General features: G+C 50.3%; 1 protein-coding gene across 2 annotated transcripts in view; it reads right to left on the bottom strand.

Moving 5' to 3' along the window:
* Window positions 1-1,630: 1,630 nt before the first annotated feature.
* FBXO21 (F-box protein 21) overlaps window positions 1,631-17,944 on the bottom strand; it is a 38,740-nt gene continuing 22,426 nt past the window's right edge. Inside the window, exons 10-12 of one of the 2 annotated variants that reach the window (XM_016149507.2) lie at window positions 15,663-15,874; window positions 13,956-14,113; window positions 1,631-5,838 (exon numbers count right to left, since the gene is read on the bottom strand). In XM_016149507.2, the coding sequence (XP_016004993.1) occupies window positions 5,651-5,838; window positions 13,956-14,113; window positions 15,663-15,874 (558 nt within the window). In that variant the 3' untranslated portion in view covers window positions 1,631-5,650. The remainder of the gene's footprint in view (window positions 5,839-13,955; window positions 14,114-15,662; window positions 15,875-17,944) is intronic. The other variant, XM_016149508.2, reaches the window with a different exon arrangement.

Here is a 17,944-nt window from a genome sequence, read left to right on the forward strand (position 1 = left end):
GGTGGCGGGGAGACTCCCGTGGCAGGCCGAGGGGTGGGAGAGCCGTGTTTGGGGGTTGCACTTGGTGAAGCTGTCCCGGCTGGCAGGACGATGTCATCGGAGCCATAGCTAGTCTAGGGGAGCCAGTCGGGAAAGAGGCAGAATGTAGCGTCTTGGTTGCTCTTTGCTGCTGATAGCCAGGGAAGACAAGAGAGAGAGTTGCTCAGGCAAAAATAGAGAACTCGCACGCAGAGAGTCGGAACCCTCAGCTTCCGACGGTGAAAAAGGCAGCCCGTGGGTGCTTCTGTACCCCCGCAGCCAGAGATGAGGGTGTGAATCTCTCTGTGTGACAAAGGCCGTTAAACGGTGAGTCTGGGCTTTGGCTAGGATCAGGTGTAGGCAGCCACCATTAAGTCCCGAAGGCGGAGGAAGAAGGTCATACGGTGGACTGGAAAGTTCTACACAAGAACTTTGGGGACAGTGGATTACTGGCAGAGATAGGGAGCGACCTGCTAAGTTTCTCAGGGAATCATTCGTTCATTGCCAGAGGGATCTCAGGCTTGTCGTATAAACTCATAAAGTCTTGGACAGGTCCCCAGACTGGCACTAGGCGGGGTGTGGGCTCGAAAGCTGCACGGCGACCAGGGAGGTGGCCCCCGACGCCCACCTGTAATGTCACCAGGGAGGACTCGTCCCAGAGGGCAGGATCAGGCGCGGGAACGCCCGAGGAGGCCGTGCCTCCCAGAGGGCTCCGTCCCCCGTCCCCCGTCCCCCACGCGGGGCGTCCCCATGTCCACACAGCAGTGTTTTGTCGCTGCGAGAGCCCAGCGGCTTCTGCCTCCTCCTTTTTCCGAGTGGGACCTTTCACTGCAGTCGTCCTGTCCCTGCCTCACCAGCAGGGGCAGGGTAAGGGGGTCGGATCTCTTTTTAGTTCACAGGGGCCAGTCCCCAAGAAGCCATGCTGAACCGATGGACAGGGCAGCACGGCCTGAGGACCGGGCTCCGGGTGAGGAGCCCAGCGAGGCGGAGCCCCGAACCTGTCCTTTTCCCCCCTGGGCACACGGGGGGCCATTTCCCAGCATCCCCTGGGGTTAGGCTAAGGGTCCGCGACTTGTGCTCCGGCTGTCGGGGCAGAAGGGACAGATGAGACCCTGTCAGGTGTCCGCTCCTGCCCCTACGCCATCTGCTGTGCGGACGATGGATCGAAGGTAGCAGTGCAACCCACACGGAGCAGCTCCCGCAGCCTGGGGGTCACGCTGCGGCAGAAGCCCGCGATACCCCCGGCAATGGCTCGCCGCTGCCGGCCTGACTCTGCACGGGCTGCCCCCCAGGGAAGTGGGGTACGTTCCCGTGAGAAGAGAACCCCCGGAGCAGACTGAGACAGTGGGCCACAGTTGCTACTCAGTCTCATCTTCTTCAACCCCAGCCTCCCTTGGGAATGAGCGGATGTGGGGCTCCGAGCCTCGGCTCACAGAACTGCCCCCCCGCCCCCCCTTCATGTCCCTCCCGGGTCGTTCCCCCACGCTGAAGTCAGTAGGGCCTTGGTGGGGGCATGGGTCTCGGAATGACAGCATGAGGGCCACCCCGCCCACCCATTCCCCTGCCCGGTGTTTCAGGAGTAAGAAAGTTCTTTTGTGTTCGAGTCACGGTATATTTTTTTAGGGTCTATTTATTACAGAACTAGCATTACCCTAATACAATCATTGCTAAATGGCCATAATACATTTATGCTATAATTGCACATCATTTTAATCACCAAAGGAATGTCCTTTTCTCACAAGATTCTAAATTTTCAGAGCTGAAGTGTTAGAAGTCAAAGTTGCTGCAAGGCAAAGGATAAAAACACAGCGAGGTAGTTGCTAGAATTGTCGGTAGTGTGGTTGTCAAACGCCCGCCAGGTGTGTGTGGTTGTCAAACGCCCGCCAGGTGTCCCACCTACGAGCGAGCGGGGAGCTCTCACCTCCCCCATCTGCACAGCGGGACTCCGGGAAGGCCTGACCCTCAGCCGGGGTCAGCAAACGGTGGCCCGAGGGGCCACATCCAGCCTCCGGCCTGTTTCTGTACAGCCCTCGAGCTAAGAAAGGTTTTTACATTTTTAAAGACAAAGAAGAAGAAGTGACAGAGACCTTGTGCAGCCTGCAAAAAAACATTCACTACCTGGCCCTGCCTCATGGAGTTGCTGTGAGGGCGATCCACAGTTTAGGCCAGCGCCTGGCTCAAAATAAGCGAGCAATACAAGGTAAGACATGCAATACAACTATTAATGGCTCCGAAAAGAAACTGCCACATAGCCAAGCTCCGCATTTCGTCCAGGTGAACATTCTCTCTCCTTCCCTCCGAGAAACAGGAGACACACACAAAGCGCTACATCGTGGGCATTACAGCCACAAGATGCCTTCCAATTAAAAAGCTGCTGGTACTCCAATTTCACCCACCTGGAATATGGTCTAAGAGAAAGAAATGTTCCCCCTTCCAGCAAAGGGACTTGACGGTAGAAAAAAAAAACCTAGAACATGAGCACGTGACCCGACTTAATACATTAAGACTGAGACATTGTAAAATTAGAACAAGACATTAAATAGACACTGTAAAATGTCAAACTGATTTAGCTACAATATTTAACGCTGATTTTCCCAATGAAACAATTTTGCTGTGTAAATACACCCCTAATGGAGATCTATTATGAGCTTCAGGCAGAGACAACATAGAGCCGGCCTTTCAAAATCTGGTTCGATGGGTCACGTTTCCAAGACACTTGGCGAACCTGGTCTGACGACAAGATGGGCTCGTTTTGGCTAGAACTGCTGTCTCCCTGAGACGGTTCCCCAAAGAAGGTCTGCAAACACGGGACCACGGGGTCGCTGGGTGTGTGTGCGCGTGTGGGGGGAGGTTCGTTCCGGGATCTGGGAAGTCGGGAAGACACAGCGTGAAGTCACAATGCACAACGGCGTGTTAGGGGCTTTGAGAAGCATGCCGTGTAGGGAACTGGTGACTCCCTTTAGCCCGCGACCTTCTCCTTCCACGCAGGGTGGCGCGGCGTCACGAAGAATCGGGACTTCGTACGACACGCTGGACACGCCGGGCTGCCCAGCTGTCAGTCAGGGCGACGACGAGCAACACACCCAGGACCCCGAAGCATTTGCAGTTCTCACTTCACAAACACACGCTTTTCACATGATGTGACAACTGTGGTCTTTGCGCTATAACCAGACACGCGCGATTACGAGTGAGCTTATGAAACTCACGTGTGGCAGGAAAAATCACAGTCTGAAGGTGACTTGTTCACTCACCAATGTTAAGAAAAATTCGGCAGAGCAAATTTTTGCCTATTTTGATCAGAAGAGAAGTTAGACCTTTTGCTCCTTGTCCTGGTGGGGCTTTCTGTTCTGGAATGAAAATTGGGAATGCCATTTGTGTGGTTCTCTGGATAAGTTCCATTTATTAATCATTGTACCAAAAAAAAAAAAAAATCTTGGCATTCATTTGAAAAGAAGTTACTATATCCAAATATTTAATATTTTAACATTGCGAAAGTTCTACTTTTATAACACGGCTTTTTAAAATGGAGGAGATTTTTGGAAAAATTTTAAAAAGAAACTTATGATTTATTAGAGTACAGGATCCAAAACACGTTTTTAGAAAAATATAAAGTGCCCAAATACCAACTTACACAGGTGACACAGGCTTCCTGGAGCCAAATGAAGCATTCATGAAGAAACACATTTAGAAAGAGTCTAGATACATATTTACATTGGGTCAGTAAAGATAAAACCATCTTTCCTGGCTTTGATGTTCCTCTAAGGAACTCAAACCAGAAAACAAATGATTGTGACTCTCAGCACGCTCCACGGTTTCTTAGTAGTGCACCCCATTAGTATTCACTACCCATTTTCTAATTTTCACCTTTAGATGAGTAGTGTAAAACCCCCTGCCTCAGGCAGGCTGGGTGCTGCCAACGGTCACAGTTTCAAATGCGAGTCCGAATCATCTGGCTTTGGATTGGACTGGCGAGGAACATGGACACCGGCCCACAGCAGATCCAGCCTGGAAGGAGCCTGGTGGGCGAATCGCCCCCCACACCACCCACCACCAATAACTGCGTTAACGGCCGTCATTTCCTGCTAAGCGTCTCAGGTGGCTTCCCCAAACCTCAGTCATCCCCAGGGCGTCCAAAGGATAAATGGGAGGCAGTCATCGAACTCAGTGTGAAACTACTGCATGCGGATGAGCAGACGAGCACCCTGCCCCCAAAGCCTCATTCACTAGAGCAGACAGTAAAGTGGGTCCTGACCCCGGAGGTTAGCTTCTGCTGGCGAACTAACTGCAAGACGAGCTGCCTGGAGATGCGGCAGGTGAGAGCGGTGGGGGTTCCAGAGCCGCACACAGACTCGGCACCGTGACGCGCGGTTGCTAACAACGCGGACAAGCAGCCAGTGTGACCTGCGTGGAAGCCCGACTTCCCGCGGGACTTGGGAACGGGCTTCGCCCTGATTGATGCTCCTTGCATGGCAGCGGTGACCCGAGAAAGCAGATCACACTCACGCTCCCTTTCTCATTGATCACACACTCTTAAAAGGAAAGATCTTTTATTTATTTCTACCCTGCCACATTCAAAAAGGTCTTGAAGTGATTCTAAGAAATGACAGGGGGCATGAAATCTTTTTTTTTTTTTTTTTTCATTTTTAAGGTTCATTATTTCTTTTTTCTGGTTACAAAAGTGAAACCTCATTTTGTCTTTGGGAGCCATAGAGTATAATTTCTAAAAGCAAAATTATTTTAACATCAGATTTTACTTTCCACTATAAAGAGAACCCATCACTGATTTAAGATCTACTCATGATACTGGAGTGGATTTTTAAAATCAACAAAAAAGAAGTAGTTACTTTAAAGAGAAGAATAGATGAGCATGGAAAAATCCATCACCAAGGCCATTACTATGCATTTTCTCAAAGGATTTTATGTAATAAAATAGAAAATTAATGCTTCACAGAGATAGGAGCATAAATCCAAGAGAGGGAAACGGAAGAGAGAACTGTCATTCTCCTAATTCAAATGAAGAAAAAGATAAATGACTGAAATGTTTCCAATATTAGAAAAAATATATGTAAAATGATTCAAATTATCATTAGTTTGTTAGTGTCTCAATCTCCAAGATGCTGCCAAGATCACTTACAGCTTTGCCTCTGAATAAGCAGCTAAATTCAGGGTAAAAAGACAAACAATCCTGACTTAGGATTGCACGTTTCACAGAGAAATCGGAAAGAAATTACTGCAAACGCATAACCCCATCTGTGCCCCAAATGAAAAGTTCTGAGACAAATGTAAGACAGACATAATGGAAAGCGAATAAAAAGAATGATTATAAGAGTGTCGACAGTGGGACCTCATGAAGACAGAATGTCACGAACTGTCACCACGGGACAAGTGTACAAGCCATGCCACTGAACACAGTGCCTTTCGAATGAATTCACTAGTGTAGACGGAGAGCAACATTGTCTTTGCAGCTGGAGGAGCGCGCGCGTGGTGGAGCCCCGGCCGGCGGCCCTCGCGCTCCCGGGAAGTGGCTATCCTGGTGGTGGGACTCCAGAGGGATCCGGGGAGGCTCCTTCCGGGATCCTGTTCTCTGGGAAGATAGCAGCAGCAGCAAAGGTGCAATGTCCCCCACTCGACCTTACTCCGCGTTCTCCTTCTTTGCACTGTAAATGTTCTGCACCGTCTCGTAGACAGACTCCAGGTCCTCGGGGTAGCGCAGCTCCAGCTCCGCGTTCGGGATGTAGTGCGTGCCCGTGAACTCGGAAAAGTAGCGTCCGACGTCGGGGTGCGAGATTTCTTGAGGCTCCACGTTATATTCCAAGTTTTCTGTTGATAAAGAGGCACATTCTCATTAACACGGACTTTTCTGCGGCATCTTTCATCCGGAGAAGTTCCTAGCAACCCTTTTCGAGTGGCGCTTTTGAGATGGAAGAAAAGGAAGGACAGAAGGTGTCTAAGGGAGTAAGAAACAGGAAAAAGGAGCGAGTGGCAATGGGCGGGGTGGAGGGTGTGGCGCGGGGTCCCCACAGCTCCACGATGAACCCGATGAACGGAAGCACGCTCCTATTCTCTGAGCAAGAGGTGTGGCTCCAGCAGTCTCTTGGGGACGCACTGCGTTCCTCTGACTTGGATCTAACGTAGAGCCACACACACGGGGCACAGTGTCCTAGCCCGCTCTGTCTCTGTCAGCAGCTAAGCTTCTGAAGCCTCCATATCATCTGGTGACAAGTCTCCTACCTGCCATCCTTCTCGTCTACCAATATGAGACCCTCCCACGCAGGCCACACTCCTCCATCAGGGCTCCTTCCATTCGATACTGGCCGAGAGCCTCCGAAGGCGAGCACGCACTTCACAGGGTGCTCGCCAGGTCCAGGTACCTCTAGACACAACCTCTAGATGCAGATGTGGGCCATGGCGTTTGTACACAGAGAAACTACGCTACCTCCACGCCCTGCTTTCTACTTTGCTACTAGAGAAAGATATAAAGAATAACCATTAAAATCCTTTAAAATGGAATGGTTAAAGAAAAAGATGACAATGCAGGCAAGGCATTTTAAAGGCTGAAATCTTTTCGCATGGTTCTGCCCCCGAAATATGTGAAAGACAGCTCCTCCATGGACCCGGCGGAAGGACGGCCCCCATCTGGGAGACAGACCTGGCCCAGGAGGCCCTCCTCGCTCTGTGCTCCAGGCCAGTCCCGTTCCCATCCATACGCAGCCACTCTGCACAGCCTGTCGCTGGAATGAATTCCAGTGAGTCTCTCTGCACAAGCCTGGCCGACGGGCTCCTCTGCCCATAGAGCAGCACGTCACCTGGTGACATCCTGCAACACACTCAGGCTGCTCGGTCCCCTTTCCCTGGAGGCCCCGTGTCCCCAGAGTGCACAGGATAAACACGAGGAAGTCAGCTCAGCATTCCTTATGACAATGAGAAAGTAAAAACAGTCTAAACGTCCAGCTCCAGGTCACCGTGTAAATAAACGATGGCGCATTCATGCGGCAAATTACTAAGCGGCCAGGGAAGTGAGCAACGTGCTGTCGGGATCCTATGACGGACTGGGGAGTGAAAAGACGCAAGCTCGTTAGGAGGAGCCCGGAGGCCACGTGCCCGGGTTGCTTCGTGACACGGCACAGCTACGTGTTTCAGGTGGCTTCTCCGCCCGGCACTGCCAACGCGCCCGGCTCCAGCTCCCAGAGTGCTCACGTCAGTCCACAGGCGGCTCCTGCCACTTGTGCCGAACGCAGCGAGGCTCTGCCCGTGGAGCGACCGGGACTCAGACCCAGACCGTCCACTCCCGGAGCCGGGGCGCGCCACCCGTGACACCTGCGGAATTGGGGGAGGGCGGGGCGACTGCCGGGCAGGAGACGTCGGGGAGGGCGGGGCTGCGACCCTGGCCCGGGCTGGAGCCCGCGTGGCTGCCGCACCCTCAGAAGGCCAGGCTGTGGCTGGCACTGCCCTGCGGAGCAGGAGTCGGGGGCTCCTGGGGGTCTAACCCCGATCTCGCTCTGCTGTTACCACGACAACGCTGCAGATGGTTTTATGTCCTTCTCCATGTTTTACATTGTTCTAATGTTGTCATCAGAAAAGTCGTACATGTAAAAAAAAAAACTTGGATGTTTCAAAATGCCCCTGGCCGAGACGCTCTTTCTTGCTCACCTGCCCCTGCTGTCCCTCCCCCAACAGGTGAGGCGTCACGGCGGTGTCCGTCCCTGGGGAGGCAAAGGGGGCCCGGAGCGCGGCCCGCTGCCTCAGCCGGGTCAGCTCTGAGGCCCCCCCGCGGATCTTCTCGCCGCGGTGCGCAGACACACCAGGGGGAGGGCGAAGAGCCTGGGACCGCCGCCCAGACACAGAAGTCTCTGCTCTGCGGGCACCGGCTCCCTGTCTCCAGTAGGCAGGACAGAGACGGGTCACGTAAAAAGAATTTAAGCGGGCAGTTCAGAACACCTGCTTCGTCACCACTTGTCAAGAGCAGTGGCTCTCAGGCAGGGGCTGCTTTGCCTCTGACAGGACATTCGGAAACATCTGTCGACATTCCCGGTTGTCAGGATCAGGGGCTGCTACTGGCATCGAGTGGGCAGAGGCGGCCAGGGATGCTGCTGACCGTCGCGCAGGCCAGTCCGCTAGACAGAGGATCGGCTGCACCTGACTGTGGAGGGCGCCTGCTCTGAAGAAAGTCGGACACGTGCTTCAGTGCGGCTTCCCCTCCCCGTCTCTCTTTTTCTTTCTGTGTATCATTAACTAGCATCTTGGTGCTGGCCAATACTGAGCACGTGAGTGTTGGGAGGACAGAAAGGGACGGATCAGGTTATGGTCACAAATCTGTAAGGATTAACACTACTGGGGACACCATGCAGGGGCGGGCACAGTCCACGAGGGGCTCGCAGCCCGGCTCCTGGCCGCTACAGAGCAACGCGAACGGAATTCGGCGCAGCTGCCTGCTCCGAGCACGTGCTCAGGAGCTCCAGCAGAACAGGGAAACTGTGTTACTGGAAGAGAACTTTCTCAAGGCAGTGATAAGATAATGAGGTTGGCAACTACACATCACAAGGGGAAAATAAATCCCAATCCACTGAAGGAGACTTAAAAAATTGATAAGAGGAATGAAAATTCTCAGTGATACAAATTTTTTTTGAGCAAAATATTAAAAAGGACTACATTAAAGTCCTGGAAAAATCTTGAGAAGTCTTTCCCATTCCCTTGGAATTTTCTAAAAAATGTCTGCCTATTGTATTTAAAATGTTCCAGCTACCCCAAAACATGCGAATACACGCCCGTAAAACTATGGAAGCGCTACCTACGAGGCCTCTGGGGCCACCTGTCCTGCCCTGGCCGCCCCCAGCCCCCCGAGATGAAACCAGTATCGGTGTGAGTGTGCCCTTCTCGTCCTATGAACACACATGTATGCATCTAAACATGCCTATACGTGCTCAAAGAAGATCTGGTAGTGTTCTATGTGTTTATTCATACGAAACACGCGATAAGCATTCACCTGTAACTGGTTTAACTGCAGCTTAGTATGCATGGTTTAGATGCACCCCGATTTACCAGGCAAGTCCTAATAAATGACACAGTTTTGTGTTTGTAACGAAGGGAACACAGGCCCTGTGGGTGACTGTGTCTCTAGTGGAGGGACAGAGGGGAAGAGAATGAGCACTTGAGATTTTCACAGTTTAAACGAGTGCCAAATCACCCTCCGAAATGGTTGAAAACTCACACTCCAGCCCTGCTGTGCGAGGGCCCCACACGCACATGCCCGCACGTGCAGACTGCCGTGGACTGCTTGTGTGTGGGAGGCCTTTATGGTGGGAGCTTTTGATCGGAAGTGTAAGATGAATTATAAAAAAGGGAACTAACGTTTGGTGAGGGCGTATCATGTACCACGCATTCTAGGAGGTGGTTTATCATTATATACAAAACACACGTAAGAACTTCATTTTCACCGCTCAAGTCTTGACCTTCCAATATGGGCAGCTGACCGAAATTCGGAGCGTCTTCAACATGCATTTCCCAGAGTAACTAAGAAGTGCGGAGGGAAGCAGACAGGAGCCGCTGCTCCACCTGGTGCCAACAAAGGATGGAAGCATGCCCCCTAGCGGACAAAAATAATCAACGCGCAAGATGCTGCGTATCCCTCCCTGAGGAGTTAGGAGAAAGCTCAAGTACGGAGGGGGAAAATCCCCTTCACTGAGCAGGCTAAAACTCTTTGAGAATGTCACGCATGCACGTGGGTTATAACTCACTCTTCAGCTCTCTGTGGACAGCTGCTAACGAGAGCGTTCATTAATGGGTTCTATCCTGGTTACCAGGAGCACGGAACCAAAGGTTAAAAGTTTAGATCGAGAAAAAGTTTAAAGAGAAAATAATTTAATGCAAATAAGTTAACCCAGAAATGTTTAAACAAACATACTTAAATAAGCGTTTTTAAAATTTAGCCTCTCAAGCTCTCTCACTGGCTAAGTATGGGCTAATTTAAACATAAAATTGTTCCAAATGATTATAACACACTGAGTAAATGAAAATCCAGGAATCTATGGGAGAAGAGGGGAAGGAGAGCTAGAGGTGGAAGGAGGAAGAAGGGGGAGGGGAGAGAGCAGGAAGGGGAAGAGGGAAGGGGAGGAAGGAGAGGGAGGAAAGCTCTTGTTTACAGAAGTAGAGGGAGTAATAGCAGTAGAAAGTCGCTGGCGATTCTCGTGTAATAACTTAGGTGAGGAGATTCGATGGATGCTAAAGCAAACATAAGGATGAAGGTTACTGGAGAAGAGGCTGTACACATGGGGCCGCAGCGTGACTCCGTGGATTTCTCGTTAATTGCGAAGGGAAAACTGTCCCTTACAGTGAGTCGGTATCTTTGCCAAGCAACCTAAATCCGCCTCACTGACAGTGGGACATCGAGCACCACAGGCCTCTGGATGAGAGGCAACTGTGACGAAGACGGCATCTGATGACAGGTATCCCAGCCAAAAATACCAACCCGATCTCATCAAGCTTCAGACTAACTTCCAGTTTACAGACAACACACAGGCAAGGAAACATTAAGACAAATCTAGAATGTTTAGACAATTTACAAGACAATCGGCCTGAACTCTTCGAAAAGTCGAAGTGTCGTAAAAAAAAAAAAGGGGGGGAAAAGAATAATAATAAACCGTTCTTCACTGAGAGAGACATAACCAAATGCAGTGCTTAAATCCTGACTGGACAGTGATTTAAAATGAACAAACACACACACCCCTATAAAAGTGATTCTTGTGACAACTGGGAAATTTGAATATCGACCGAATATAAGAAACTAAAAAGTAATTTTTATTTCTTAGGTGTGATGATGTGACTGGCAATGCAGAGAGATGTCCTTATTCTTAGAACATGCATGATTGAGTATTTAGGTCATGGATGTCTGCAATGTTCTTTCAGATGGTTCAGCAAAAAATTAACACCTCCATCTGTAAACTAATCAAATACGGTAAATGCTAACTGTGTATGGGGTGTTGCTATGTTGTTTAAACTGTTTCATAGATTTGAAATGTTCTTAATCTAAAGCTGTTAGAAAAGTCAGCCTTCGATCACAGTGTTTGCATTCACCTCCTTGACTGCACTTCTGTTACAGACCTCTCTTGGACAGGGATGCCTCCCCCCAAGTCTGATGTGCGTGGCTAACTGGGAGTCTGGAGGTGACCTCTGGGTGCCAGGGACTCATGGGAGAACGAGCCGACTCGGTCCCGCACCCCCAGAGCTCCCGTGGAGGGCGAGAGGCCGACTGGTACATGGGAGTCTCGGGAGGGGAAGGCGCGATGGCTCAGGAGGGCAGGCGCTCAGGGAACGCAGAGCGGGGACGGATGACCCAATCCGAGGGCGGCCGGGGAAGGGCAGGGCTGACACTAAACCTGAAGCATGACCCACAGCTTGGGGGTGGGGGGAGAGAGCCTGTAAGGGTAACGGCCTGCGCGAAGACCTGTGAGAACGACGATCTCAAGGATAAGAGAGTTGCATCTGTCTGGAGTACGACGGGGGGAGAACAGAGAGGAGGACACGAGAGTCCCCGTCACTTCTGGGTCACGGGGGAGAGTCTGGCCTGCCAGGACACTTCTGACAAGCAGCTGAAGCAGCCGGTGGCCACTCCTCCAGCTGTTGCTAAGGAAATGCCCTTCGAGGGGCAAGACTGGGGGCAGGTGCCGGTGAGGAAATTGGTGCCACTTAGGCAAAACGTATTTGTGGCGTGGAGAGGGGCAGGGCGACACAAATGGAAACGAGTACATGGAAACATGAGAAGGACACATTTAGGAGGTGGAATCAGTGTGACCTGTTGACGGACTGGACGTATGACGAGGAGGAGGGACAGAGAAGAGATGGTGTCCAGGTGGCACCATTCAATGAAGCCGCTGAAGCAGGCGACGATGGGTTCAGTTAAGAACACCTGAGCCAGGTGAAGATGTGCGGAGGCCCAGGGGGCTTTAAGGAGGCGGGCGTGGCCCAGAGAGTGGCTTTGCGTGGCTGCCACATGCCTGAACAGCTCACGAGTATGCAGACGACCCAGGGGAGCACCACAGCGTGAGAGGGCCCCGAGGAGTGCCCTGTGTCACATGAGGCCCCTCTGGGAGAGCCTTCCGTGGGGCTTCACCCCTGTACCTCACGGCCCAGCGGCTGCCCGGCATGCCGCAGACGCCCAGGGAGCAGCGCCAGCGGAGAACGTGGACGCTGCCACCGGGTCCGCCCGGTGCTCAGTTCTGAGAGTTTCCTAAAAGCCTCAGAATTAAAATTTAAAAAGGCAATTTGCTGACATTATCCCCAACCGCTTAGTTCAATCTGTTTTAGAGAATGTAAAACTGAAAAATGGGTATTAAACTTTTTTACAAAGTCATTACAACATTATGACGCTAAACCTTACGCTGCGTGTCTACTTGATACGAGTAAACGAGATGAATTCCTGAATCTTCAACACGGACACTGGACGAATTCAGAACACATAAAGCCAAGCACCACTTTACCAACTGTAAAAAGCCCATTTTAAAGCTAACATAAATGTTTCTAGAAACGCAATTATTTTAAGTCTTAAGATCAGCCCTAAATAATGAGCAATGACTGTGCTAGGTGAAGCCACAGAACTTGGCCCACAGTGTAGACAAGACAACCCCTTTACTCTTGTGATGTGCCTTAAAACGTGCAGTGTGGCATGCTTACCGAGTGATTAGTGGGGGTACAAAGAGCCCACAAATCAGGCAATAATTTCTAAAGCATGTTATTTAGAAATTATTGGTATGATTATTTTGTCAGAGCTTCAAAAGTTAGATAAAATCATGTCAGCACCTTTGTCTGACACGGGGCGCACATCAAGCCCCTACGGTAACTTCCCCGTTACACTCAGAGAGACTGAAGCGACCAGTAAGCGCAATAAACAGAATTTCTTATCGTGTAGGATCCTCTCACCTCCTGAAGAATTAACAGTGATTAATACAAAATTTTTTCTAGTCTTTCAGATACTTGAGATTTTTATAAAGCTAATATTTCTATTAATGCATTTACCAGAATAGAATATTGAGTTAGGTCAAACTTGATGTTTCAGTCAGACACAAAAAGGTACAGCAGATGGTTACAGATAAGGTTGTTTTTGCTTCTTTGCTAAGCTGCTTGGGTTCAAATTCATACCTCGTAAGTTAAAAATTTAGTTTCTTTATGTACAGAATGAGGATGATGATGATGATGGAAACTGGAGTTCTCAAACGGAGTTAATATACATTAGAACGCTGCCTGTCAGAGTAGTATTACATTAGCATTTGTGTTCATTTTTATTAATAAACTGAAGGTGTGAATGCCCTGACAGGCAGGCATGCAATGAACTCATCCCATTAAATGGAGGAACAGAAACGGGAGATTCACACTGAAGGCATCTCTCGCCTCTAACCTGCCTCCAGAGGCTCCACTTGTCTCTGTCTTAGGAATGCCCTGGGCTGGCACCTGTCAGGGCCGGCAGTGGCCCCGCCTACCAAGCAGCTGTGCTCTTAGAGCCACTGCTGTAGACTGCAGTTCCCACGGTGGCGTCTCCAGGGGAGCACAGATGGCTGCCAGTCTCAGGAGGCCAAAGGGTGCTAGGGTGGCTCCCCCTGCCCTCCAGTTCAAGCAGGTGGTATGGGCAGAACACAAGCTGACCCTCCCCACCTGGAAGGAGCCAATGGCGAGGCCTGAAAAGCATGCCTTTTGGGAATTAGATTGGCAAAGGCAAGAGCCAATCAGAACAGGTCAGCAGCAGCACTGGAGCAGGGTCCTAGCTGTGGTGGTGATGGAGGGGAAGACTCAGGACAGTGACCATTTCACCAGCCCCAGAGGCGTATCAGTCCCAATGAGGTTAGCCATGGGAAATCGGTGTCTTGTGCCCACAAGATCTGAGTGCTCAAATGCATGCTTAAAACATGGCAACACATCATTAAAGGTACAGACAAAAACTAGCTACTGACCTTGGGCAGCGTATCTGCAAGAACCGTCCTCCACCAGAACATTGTAGAAAGGCTGATGATGGCCATGAGGCAGGCTGTGGACATTCATGTTTCGAATCCATTCATGTCCCATCATGCAGGTGGGGTCCCAGCCATAGATCACACAGTTATAGCCATACCTAGTTAAAACGAGAGCAACGGCAAATCAATTCCCTGGGACCCTGGAAACCATGAAATGTGTAAGAGGTTTGGCTTTACTTAAGCTCCTATTCTCACAAATTTACCTGCTTTTACTCCACACTGAATCGTTCTTCAGGATACCCTGCCCCTCTTTATAAACACCTCTTATCATCAATGTGACACTTTAGTTGAGAAAGAATGAACTCTTCAACAGAGCGATGGGACAACTAGTTATCAAACTGGAAAAAGGTATCAGGACCCAGGGCTGATGACAATACACAAAATTGGTCTTCGTAGAACAGAGCCCCGAATGTCAAATGCAGAACTTTTAAAACTACCTTTGTGATTTGGGATGGCAAATGATTTAAGTACTAAAAATACAATCCACGAAGGATAGGACCAATTATTTTGACAGCATTAAAGGATCCTGATTCAAACAGACTATATATAAAGGACAACCTGGGAAACGCGAACTTGACTAGGTGTTTGATGAGGTTCAGGAATTGTTTGTATTTTTTCGTAAAATATGATAACAGAATGGTACATGTATTTTTAACAAAATAAAGAGAGGCCTTACCTTTTAGAGATACACAGTGTAATAGTTACAGATGAAATGACATCTGGTATTTGCTTCCGGGGAAGAGGGGGGAGGGGGAGGGGTGGGGAGGAAACGGTGAAGACTGACCCTAGTATGATAACCGCTGAAGCCGAGATGGGAACATCATCTGGTTCATTGCACTAATCTTTCTACTCTTACACATGTTTGAAATTCCCATTAAAAAAAAAAAAATAGAATGCAACAAAAGAAGGAAAAAAAAAAAAACACTGGCCAAAACTTGGAGACATTTGCAACTTATGTGCATACAGAGATTAGTATACAGAAAAAGAATTCATATCAGTAAAATGACTAAGAAGTGAAAAACTGAAGAAGCACTTAATAAAAGGAAATTTAAATGGCCAGTAAACCCATGACAAGAACCTCAATCTTTGTAGTAATCAGGGAAATGCAAATGAAAGCCACAATGAAATACCGTTTGCCCTTTACTACGAAAGTGCCATTTTTAAAGGGTTGGCACCAACACACATGGTGAGAACAGGAGCCCTCGGTTCCCAGCCTGCGGGCGGCGGGTGACTCCGCACCGCCAGTGCAGACAGCTTCCGTCTAGCGACTCGCCCAGCGCACAGCCCGCCGCCCAGCAGACCCCGGCCCGCACTCGGATTCCAGGACGTGGAGGCTGAAAGGAGGAGAGTGAGTGAGGACAATGAAGACAGGAGGGAAAACTCTGCTGACGACTGCTTCCATCTTCCCACAAACGGAAAGGGTCAGACACCTAGGGGTCGCTAACAGCGCCAGACGACCTCCAGTCAGGAAGCGAGTCCCTTCTTAAAAACAAAAGGTTAACAAAGGATGCGGGTCAGCGTCCGCAGGCCCTTCCTGCGGTGAGGCGGGTCTCCTTCGAGCGTGTCACTGCGGCTCCCGCGAGGTGCGGCTCCCGGCCCGCAGGTGTCCTCCGCAGCCGCGCGTGGGCAGAGGCCGCGGGCACTCACCTCTTATGCTTCATAATGAGCCCGATGGAGTAGCAGACGTCTCTGTGCTTCTCGTGGGAGCGGAGCTTCACCTCCACGCCCACGTCCTCCTTCTTGCGCTCAATGTGCTCTAGTGTGTGCTGCACCAAATAGCCCACCGCCCCGTGCTGCCCGGGGTCTAGGGTCTGGATGTGCTGGAGGATGTCAAGCACCTTCAGGACAAGACAGAAAGACTAGGTGATACTATTTTTATTTAGGCCTTTTCTTTTTCCCTGCACGGGATTTAGCCCTACCTAATCTAACAAAGGTCGGCAAGGCGGGCGGCTGTGCGGACGGACGGTCCAGGTCGCTGAGACGCGGGGACTCTGCAGTCCCAGGCCGTGCTGCGTGCGTGAGCCTGGAGGCGGCGCACTCACTTCTGAGACTGGGAACCGGCCCCAGACATCGGACTTCAGCCAGTGAGAAGGGAAGGCGTCCTCTGGGTACGCAGGGGTCTGGGACTGGCCGGGGTAAGGAGGCGAGGGTCTGCCCCGCGAAAAGTCTTATGTTCTTGGTCAGTGTGGGGTTCTATTTTTTTTCTTTTCTGAGCCAAGAAAGTTTAATTTAGAAAGTAGTATTGATTTCTGCCTTCTAGAATGTTCTTAAGGTCAGTCTGTTGGTTGTTTCCAAAGAGTACAAACATTACGGCTACATAATTTAAGTGAAGAAGGAGAGGGGTTCTATTTTTTATACTCAGAAAGGAAACGATTTTAACCTGCCACTCAGGAAATGGGAGGAAAAGTAAATGCTCAGCTGCTTCAGTGAAGATCAAGAGGGACGTTTGACAGAGCGGCCTCAGAGCTGCGAAGGCGGAAGAGGTCACGAGAAGCCTGGGAGGGATGCAAACTCGTTTAGTTCCTGACGTTGAAGCCGTGCGAACCATGGCTCTGAAATCTCCCTGGCCGTTCCACTATTTTAACTCCGAATGGAGTTCTGTGTTCCACAAGGCAGGGAGACACCACCTCTGTGGGATTTACGTGTCAGCCGGTAGGAGCAGAACTCAAGGGTATGTTCTCTGTACTGTGCCCAGCGTCTCTACCGAAAACACAAGTTCTAAGAAAGTTAACACGTGCACGGACGCGCAAACACACATGCACGCCACCGCAGGGCGGCCGCGAGCAGAGCGTCGCCTCCGGAAACGAACTCCTTCCTCTCCGTATGCCGAGTCCTAAGGCGGAGCAACCTGGATCCTAGTCCCAGATGGGTCAAACTCGCTGTTTTTACCTCTGAATTCCTTTACTCGCTTATCAAATGATGATTAATAACAGCCTATTTCCTGTTATATTTTGAACCTGTCACTGTGTTGGTGAAAACTACAGTTTTATGCAATGTAAGATACTATTACTCCAGAACCCAATCTTGCCTTCCAGATTGAGATCTGCAGGATCTCCATGCTTACTGAACACTTACTCTTGGCTGGCCGCTACGCCAAGCCCATCATTTTTACTTCAGGTAATGCTCCCCACTTGAGAGTTAGCAATAGAAGAGGAATAGGCTTGGTGAAGGTAAATAACTTGGCCGAGACCTTGGGATTATGAAGCTGTTGCAGTGAGGTTGGGGCCTGGGGCTAATTCTAACTCCTAGGTCTTACCACCAGCATAGCAAAGCAGGAATAGGAGTCTTTTAATTAGCTGTTATGAAAACTTTTAAACACATAAAAATAGAATGGTATGACACAAACTGCCTCAAACGCAGCTTCAATCGCTGCCAGCTGAGAGCCAGGCCCCGTCCACCTCCCTACTCTAATGGAGGATTTTCAACCTGAGGGACACAAACAACCTTATCTTTTACAGCTAAAAGCATCCGGTTTAACAGTACGCTCCTACTTACTGGGCTTGCGTGGTGTGATCCTGGCATTTCCCCCATGCAGTTCCGACCAGTTACCACAAACTACGTCTGTCACATCCTGCACACCCTTCCCCTCCTTACCTAGCAGCCCCTCCCACCTCTGAAACCTTCAAAGGACGACTAGAACTGAGCGCCAGAGGAGGAAGGAGCTTCAGGGATACTCACCCCCTTCAGGGGGTTCGACCTGCGGATGGCAGGGGGAAGGGAGAGTGTACAAATGGAGATGAGACGGTCACGTGAACCCTGGCCACTCCCGGAGGACAGTGCTGATGGCTGGGCACCACGATGTGTCCGAACCAGTGTCTAGGCCTAGAATCCCGAGTCCGCACTTTGGAGCGGAGGCAGAGTTCCTGAAAGGGGTGGACTATCGCTCCCGACTTGCAAACTCTTCCCGTGAAGTGCCAGAGGGTAAACAT

The sequence above is a fragment of the Rousettus aegyptiacus genome, unplaced genomic scaffold, assembly GCF_014176215.1.
Source record: "Rousettus aegyptiacus isolate mRouAeg1 unplaced genomic scaffold, mRouAeg1.p scaffold_m13_p_5, whole genome shotgun sequence".
In the NCBI taxonomy this organism is placed as follows: domain Eukaryota; kingdom Metazoa; phylum Chordata; class Mammalia; order Chiroptera; family Pteropodidae; genus Rousettus; species Rousettus aegyptiacus.